Below are 8,966 nucleotides of genomic sequence, written 5' to 3' on the forward strand. Positions count from 1 at the left end.
CAAGGACTTCTCCTCCCTTGCTTCTTTAAACCTTTTTTTTTTTTTTTTTTTTTTTTTTTTTTTTTTTTTTTTTTTTTTTTTTTTTTTTTTTTTTTTTTTTTTTTTTTTTTAGAAAAGCAAGGGATCTAATGAAGGCAAACTAATGTTGAAAATGATAACTAGATGACTTCTACTTCCTGGTTCTAAGACTCCCCTATAAAGCCACAGAGGCGAAGACTTGCAGGGTCAATTTTAGAATCACTATGTAGATCATGACAATGGAGTAAGAATAGCAACATGGATGAATGAAATAGAACCGAGGCCCCACAAATAATCTGAACACATAGGGTCAATGGCTTTTGGAAAATGCACTGAGGTAATTAGATAGGGAAGACAGTCTCCTGTCAGTGCTGCAACACTGGAATAACCATGGGTAAGAAGCAAAAACACTCCCAACTCCAGTTTCACATCGTGTACAAAAAGCTACTTTGAAACAAATCAGATCTTTTTTAATTGTAGGTGTTGGTATGTGACGTTTGTGTACCTGTAGGTTCACACATGTGTGGGTTCCTCTGTGTGTGTGTGTGTGTGTGTGTGTGTGTGTAGGACTGAGACTGTTGATGGGAATATTCTTCCATCATGATCTGCCTTATTAGATAGATTGGGACTTCAGAACTGAACTGCAGTTGATGTTCTGACTAGTCCAGTTGGCCAGTGGCTTCAGAGATCCTCTTTCACCACCTCCCTTTGGGCCAGAAGTAAAGGGGGGCTACCATGTCCACACAGCATTTCCATGGATTCTGGGGAATCTAAACGTTGTTCCTCGTGTTTGCATAGCCAGCACTGTGCTGGCTGATTCATTGATCTAAATGTAAGTGCTAAGACTGTAGTCTAGATGAAAACAGGCGTTTTTTTTTTTTTTTTTTTTTGAATTTGGACAGAATAACATTTCTTAGAGGAAACACTAAAAGTGAAAGTCACAAGATAACCCACAAATCAGGATTATCGAAAACGACTGTTGTTTGAAATATTATAGCTTTATCTGAACTCTGTTTGGAAGATCTGTGAAGTCTGTGTGATTACGTGTAGAACTGGGCTGTCTAGCAAAAGTGACAGGCCGGAAGTGACACGGTAGCCTGCAGAGAGGAACATCCACAGACAAGGCTCCATGGCCGTTTGTGGCTTAGGGTCTGCTGCTTCCTTACACATCTGTGGGGTTTCTGCCAGTTACCCTCCCTCGGGTGTGGGTCTCCATCATGTTCACTCTGACAGTAGCTGCCTCAGCCCTGGCCCAGGGACACTGTCTAGAACTGACAAAATTAGGCCACCAAGAAACAAGAGGTGGTTAGTCCTCAGGAGATAGATAATTCATCTCCATTTCCACACTACAGGCTGCCCTGGGAGCTCCTGATGAACCGTGTCTAATGATATGTAGGAGAGTGGCCCCCATTGGCACATGTGCTTGAATATAGGGTTTTCTTGCATATAACATACCATGTACATGCTTGGTGCCCACAGAGGTCAGAAGAGGGCATGAGAGTCCCCGGAATTGAAATTTTTAGCCATTATGACCTACCATGTTGGTGCTGGGCATTGAACCCCAGACCTCTAGAAGAACAAGCCTGTGCTCTGTATCCTCTGAGCCATCTTTCCAAGCCTCCACACGATTTACTCATGAGGCTCTGAGTATGCTAAGTGGAAGCCCAACTCATTTGGTCCTGCCCCCCTCCCCCCCCCGCACCCATTTCTATTAAGTTTCCCTTTCACCTTTGACTTGGATGAGGTGGATTTTATCTCCCAATATACAATGGAGCATTCAAGCCGTGCTTTCGTGGATGGAGATAAAACACATTAACAACTGTGTCCAGGTACAAGTACTAACATATGTCTTCATTTTATACTTGAGCTTAGCTAAAAGACAGAGAAATGGTTATTTATCTTCATAAGCAAGGAAACTGAGTCTTAGAAAGGCTAGGTAATTTATCCAGGATCTTACAAACAGAAGGATGTAAACTCCGACCTTCTCGGTCCGTGACCTCTGACCTCCAAAGCCCGTGCCTCTAACAGTTCTGCTACCATTGTTGCTAAGGTGGCTTCTTAGCCTGGCTGCCTGACAGCTTCTCTATGTTTGTCCTTGCTTCCAAAGTCAAGACTTCTTGTCCTAGTTATGAATCCCATGTGCCACTGGAGCTTGGCTGTGGAAAGTTTTCAGTGTCATTGTCCTTTTTTTTTTGAAGCAGTCTGAGCCAGCCCAGATGAGAAGTAGTTTCGAGACCCAGTGTATTTGAAACTGGAGCTCTAGTCGTTCCCAATAGCTGAGGGGGTCAGATGTGCTCAGCAAAGGGGGTCATTTTTGATCAGGAAATAGTGTTCTTTAGGCTGTGATGTGAATTAGGGGACCTTCTGGCTTCAACCTGCCTGTCGCTAGACTGAAGAAAGTTTGACCCCTTCTATTCTCCACCCGCTGTTAACATGACAGGTGTGCCTTTGATTGCTAAGGGGTGACCAACCCTATTACAGTCCTGACATATAACAGTGAGAGCTACCTTTCTAGTCCCTGTGCCCTTTGAAATGAAATATGAAATGTCAGTTGTGACTCATGAGGAACACTGATTTTTAAGTTCTTACAAACATTTTTCAAATTATATTTATTTATTTATTTATTTGTGTGTGTGTGTGTGTGTGTGTGTGTGTGTGTGGTATGCTTGTGCATATATATGCAGTGGACATGTGCTCATACCTGTAGAGGTCAGTGACAACTTTTGGGTGTTGGTTCTCCCCTTCCACTAGTGGGACCTAGAGGTGGGATTCATGTTGTCATGATTGGCAGCATGTACCTTCTTCATCCAGGGATCCATACGGCTAGCCCTGAGTTTTAGTTTTGGAGACTGTGCTGATGGGAAAGAAGGCCAAGCAGCAATTAATGGTGACTCTGTAGTTCAAAATATATGTACAGATGATCTAACTGCAGCCTAGGCTTCCTATGAGTGACCCTGGGAGAATGTAGATACGATCTTTCACAGTCACGAACTGTCAGATTTCCTGGGATTGCAGAAGTCCAGTGTGCAAGACTTTCAACACAAACCCAGGGCAAGTCCTACACAAGTTAAAGCGGTTACTGGAGCTCTTGGCCCCAGAATGCTCACAGCTTAGAAGGAAAGGGAGTGAGACAAACAGATGGCTATGGAATAATGTGCCTGGAATAATGTGACACACTCTCCAGCCCTTGGAGAGAGTTGGGCAGTAGAATCATGTGTGCCTCAGTCTACTCCTGCCGCTGTGTACATGACTAACAAACTAACCGACAGAGTGACTTACAAGCAACAGGAGCTGATTTCTCACAGTTCTAGAGGCCGGGAAAGCCAAGACCAAGATGCCTATAGATTCAATGTCCTGCTCTCTGGTTCATACACACAGTCTTCTTTCTGTGTCCTTGTAGTAGCATTGTTAAGTTGTCTTTCCGAGGCCTCGTAGAGAAACACTAACCCCAGCTAGAAGAGCTCTGTTTTCCTGGTCTTATCCCTGCATGCCCTAACACTGTTGATTGTAGGTTTAGGATCCCATTATCTGCAGTTGGAAAGGTCATAAGCATCTAGCCTGCTGCATGACTTTCACATGTGCAAATGTCTCAGGTCCCTTAATAGCCATTTGAAGGCAGAACTATTATCAACATTTTAGTAGCAAGACATCTAGGATCAGTTAAAGGGGCAGACGTAGGATTCAAATGCAAGCAATGTGGATCGGTATCTGAGCTCTTAACCTCTAAACATTTCCCTTAAAAGACCCAAGATGGAGAAGTGTCACAGAGAAGTGAATGGCTGGTGTTGTGAGCAGCAGGAAGTGACCACAGGAAAAGAGAGACTAGAAAATGGGTCCGAGAAGGTGACTCATGAAAATAACTTTGAATGACAAATGTGAAGTAATTAGCAAGAGTGGAAATGAAACTCCAGGTACGTACGTTCAGGTTAGGAGGTAGAAATAGGAGAGGATGTGGGTATGGGCTGGTAGAACATGCTGGAGGCAGGGAACAGAAAGCCACTGAGCTCTGACATGCTCAGTGGTGCATTTCATCAGGTGATGTGTATGTGGACTTTAGGGAAGAAGCCTGGAGAGGCAGCAGGGCAGAGAGATTCAGGGTCCTACACACTTGATAAGGAGCCAATACATTAAGCTATGTAGCAAGGAACACCAGACACTCTTAAGGAATGGATGCCTGAGTTACCCCAATCTGATCATTTGCATTGCACATGCACATTTGAATTTCGCACTGTAATCAATACATGTGCACAATTAGTACATGCTGATTAAAAGTAAAAACACACATTCTTTAAAAGTTGAGATTTGCATTTGGCAGTAGCTTGAAGGTTATTTGCAAAGGAAGGGGTATGGGAATGTTAGATCCCTGTATGAATCTCTTGAAAAAAAAAAAAAAAAGCCGGAGAGCTCGTGACTGTAGGGGTCACCAACTGCCTTCTGGTTGGATTTTTAAAGCCACTACACAAGAAGATTGCACGCCTGGTGCTGTGAATCTATTTAAGAGCCCGTGGCTGTGGAGGTCCTCAACCATAGCGGGGACCTATTACTGCTACTTTGCTATGTGGACATTGTGTCAAACGGCCTGCTATTTCCTGTGAATCCCCACCAACTAGTGCAGCTCTCAGCCTTGCTCAGGAGAGGCTTTGGTGTGAAGTGGGTGATGATTAACATGGAGAATCCTTATGACTGAGGAAAGGGTTGAGACTAAGTGAGTCCACCCCAAGTCATACACAATGGATGGAAAGTAATGTAAGATCCAGAAGGCGGGAAGGGGTGGTTTGAGAGACTGTCGTCTCTCCATGACACGCTGTTGTGCTGTTGTACGTATGAACTCACAGGAGCAGTGGCTACTTGCCTATGACAGGGTTCATTGACTCTCCAACACAGAGAGTGTATCACACATGAGGTATCTCTCCACACCTGAGGTATCCTAATGGTTAATGGTTGCTCGGGGAAGCAGAGTCATGTTCCTTCCTCAGTGGTGTAGGCACAGGTAAATTGTAGCTCAATTAAATATAACCCCTGCCTGTGCACAGCCAGGCAACCCTATTTTAATTTAGTGGGCCACACCCAAGGACATGAAGATAATAAGGAATGAATTAAAAGACAAGAGAGAGAGAGAGAGAGAGAGAGAGAGAGAGAGAGAGAGAGAGAGAGAGAGAGGAGAGAGAGAGATCTAAGAGAGAACATTGTGGGACATTTTTTTTGATGATTCCCCTTTTCTTGTGGCAAAATATACTTAAGATTTCTGTAACACAAAGTACATTTGCAGTACTTCTCAGCCATCTCCAACATTCATCTTTAGAATGACAAACACAAAGTGTGTCCCTATTAAAGATTATTTCTCCATCTGTGCCAAAATGTGGATTTTACAGAGGGAAAGATAATCTGTTCTTCTCCAAGTGACCCTGAAATCTTTATAGGGAAGCTAGATCAGTGGTTCTCAACCTGTGGGTCATGACCTCTTTAGCAGGGATCAAGTATCAGATATTCTGAATATTGGATCCATAACAGTAGCAAAATTACAGTTGTGAAGTATCAATGGAATAATTTGATGGCTGAGGTTCACCGCAGCCTGAGGAACTGTATTAATGTCACAGCATTAAGAAGGTTGAGAACCTCTGACCTAGAGGGTATCTTCAAGGATTCCATAGAAAGAAGGGAAACTCATGACCAAAGCATTACTCGCTTTTCTGATCAAGAGCGAGGGGACTAGAAAGGCAGCTCATGAAGGTTGGAGTGAGGTCAATAGAAATCGGAATCATTGGTGTGATAATCATCCATCCATTGGGCACCCTTGAGGTTAAAATCGTACATTCGCATGTGGGGAGGGATCAATGGCTAACGAGTTACTCCTGAGAATGTACTTTACAAAAGACAGACACACCCAGCAATGCACAGACTCCATGGAAATAGCAACACTTACCTTAGTACCAGAGGTATTAACAGTTTTTTGGAGTGATACAGTTTAATGGGGGGCCAGACTAGCCTTCTAGAACTCCTCCTCACACTCTGGTGCATTGATAGATGGTAACACTGTGTAACCAAACAGCTGAAAATTGTAAGTTCTATACATGGACTCTACCCACACCTGCTGTCCTCCCACCATAAAAACACCTGCATATTTCTTTAAAAAAAAAAAAAAACTTAAGACTTCAGATTTTGGAATCATGTGTATAGAAAATTGGTTACTGCTAACCGAAAAAAAAATCTTGAAGAAATGCCCTGTTTATTTAAATTTGAGTTTCTTCAAGTTTAACTTTTTGGCTCCGTTCTCTCTTCCACTAAATGCAGCTATGCTTCGTACCGGGTCCTCTGTGTCCCTCAGAGGAGGGAAAAGACACAGATCCCAGGATCCTCACATGCATGCCCTCTGGGTCTCTGATGGTATGAACAAGAGCACCGTGGACAGAGCTGAAAGCCATGTTTTGTGGTTATGGTAACCAAGCTCAGCATGTCTACTTCAAAACAGCCAGGAATGGGGGAAATAGAGAGACAGGGATCTAGGGAGCCCAAGGGAATTGTCCAGCGTATGGGATTTAGCAAACACACTCTCCTGTTTTGCCAGCTTACCAGTTGTCTGACCGGTAGGCAACCCTGTCTCCTTCGATCTCCTATGCCATCATTTGTGAGACAGTGACAGTCACTTGGGAGGAAGACTTTTCTCTGTGATGGAGTAGTGGCTTGGGGGATCCTTTCAACTGCGAGGGGCCTCACCCATCTCTCAGGTTTCCCGAGTTTGGTTTTTATTTGAAGAATCCTGCTGTTCTCTGTTCTAACACCATCTGTCTTTGTCAGCACCCGAGGCTACAACTTCTTTCGGGTGGCCAGGGATCTACAGCAGAGGGAGCACACCAGAGACATTAAACTCTATGACATTTATATGGACTCTGAACTCACCAGAGAGGGATTGAGGCTGCCATAAAGGCTTGGGGTAGCCAGGCAAACAAGACTACCAGCTAAAGACGGTAGGAAAAGCAATAGCTTTTTCCGTCCCTTCTCCACCCCTGCAGAGGTCAGCTCATATCTTGTTTAGGAAATGGGGAAGGCAAGTAGATATGGGGGGGGGAGTTTCAGAAGCCAGTGGGGCAGCTGGCTCATCTTTAAATATCAGTGGTACTCCTTGTGGCCATGGACAGACTAATAACCAACACAGGCAACCAGACATTTACAGCGCCCCACTTTGAAGCCTCCTCATCAACCAGACGTCTTAGTGAAATAAAGAGAAGACGAAGAGTCAAGCAAGACCTCAAATGCACACCCACCATGTCAGTCTGGCAAGGACCCCCCACTATCATGTGATCCTTGCAAGCAGTCTTCATGTGGTTTATGGGCAGGCTGGCCCAAGATGGACAGAGCTCTGATCTCAGGCTCTGCATGCTTATCCTGCAAGCTGGATTCAAAGGCAGCAGCATGCCTGGGTTTGGATCATCAGCATGGTGGGGCCCACTTTACCTGATCCAACAGGTATCTTTGCGAGACGTTCAGAAACCTGAGTGAAAAAATGATCTCTACCACAAAATGATGATTTGTTTTAATAGCTAACGGTAGCCGGTTATGCAAGCACTTCATGTGACTGAGCTTTGCTGCAAGGAGAATGTCCACTTGTCAGACCTGGCTCCTGGCTGTCCCACAGGGCAGTGTGTGCACTATCTCAGACCGCTATGTACATGCCTAGTCACACTCTTCATGGACTGCCTGCAGTGAACTTTGGAAGATGCACACATTAATATATACATATATATCATATACATCATATACGTATACATACGCACACACACACACACACATATATATGTACACACACACATAATTTAAATCACACTAACACAAGCACATTTAAAAACTCATCGATGCCAGAGAAAGTCCCACATTTATACACAGAGAAAGAGAACCATAAATTTGACTTACCAGCTTAAGCTCTTCGAGGCAGCAGAGGAACAAGTTGCTGACAAGTGTCCAGTGCTTTCATTCAATAAATCACATTGGCTCTGCTTTCTCCTGTAGCTCAGCCTCTGTGCAAAGCAAGCGACCCTCCTTCCTATTCTGTGCAAAGAATAAAATGCGAACAGGATCACTCCAGGCAAGAGCCGAAGTCCATGATCACTAAGCTTCTTCTAAAGCGAAATAAAAGCAGGAGCGATGCATAGGCAGAGGAGGGGAGAGGGAGACAGCTTGGCTTGGAGTCTAGGTATATTCTCAGGACTGCAGTGGGGGAAGGCTGGATTTCTCCAGGGTGTGTGTGTGTGTGTGTGTGTGTGTGTGTGTGTGTGTGTGTGTGTTCAAAGGGGGCCATGACTTCGGTGTGTGTTTAGCCTATTGTATCTGCAAGGACCGTTCAGAATGGCACTCGGGAGCAACAAGCTTCAGGGCACACAATACTGAATCAAATTCAACTGTCACTCACAGGTTCACAAAGGGACAGAGAGGCAGCCAGTGAGCTCTGCGCCACATAGGTGGAGGGGAAGAATTATCACCTGTGACTCAAGAGCCCCCTCTAAGACGCGCTCCCACGGCTGCCGGACTTCAGGAGCACACAGGTGGCAGCCACATCCCCTCCCTCCTCTATACTTCTGGTAGGAGTGAGGGGCCCCCCCTTAAGAGGACTGAGGCTGCTCAGCTTTGGCACGGTTTTGAGTGGGAGTGAAACAGTAGTCAGCAAACGCGGGGCTTAGGATCCCACGAGGCTTTGCCTCATGAAGAAGATTCCAATGCTGTTGCTGTGCCAGCCACATATGGGTGTACCTGGCTCCTTCCCCAGGGCTGTGCTTCACATGACTAATGCAACACAAAAACCATGGATTTCCTAGAAAGCCATACAAGCATACAAGGAGGCTTTTCCTATGTCTCCCTCTGAAATAAGTGCAATGACCTTTGCACATATTAGTTATGTTAGGGAAGCCTTGCTGCCTGAAAAGCTCATATGTCACACACACACACACACACACACA

The 8,966-nt window shown here is 44.8% G+C and overlaps 1 protein-coding gene across 2 annotated transcripts in view; it reads right to left on the reverse strand.

Moving 5' to 3' along the window:
* The window catches only part of Ankfn1 (ankyrin repeat and fibronectin type III domain containing 1), a 308,072-nt gene that overhangs the window by 140,191 nt on the left and 158,915 nt on the right, over window positions 1-8,966 (reverse strand). The window contains exon 3 of one of the 2 annotated variants that reach the window (XM_021213428.2): window positions 7,927-8,061. In XM_021213428.2, coding sequence (XP_021069087.1) covers window positions 7,927-8,061 — 135 coding nt within the window. Of the gene's footprint in view, window positions 1-6,588; window positions 6,677-7,926; window positions 8,062-8,966 lie in introns of those variants that run through there. The other variant, XM_029546190.1, reaches the window with a different exon arrangement.

The sequence above is a fragment of the Mus pahari genome, chromosome 14, assembly GCF_900095145.1.
Source record: "Mus pahari chromosome 14, PAHARI_EIJ_v1.1, whole genome shotgun sequence".
Taxonomy (NCBI): domain Eukaryota; kingdom Metazoa; phylum Chordata; class Mammalia; order Rodentia; family Muridae; genus Mus; species Mus pahari.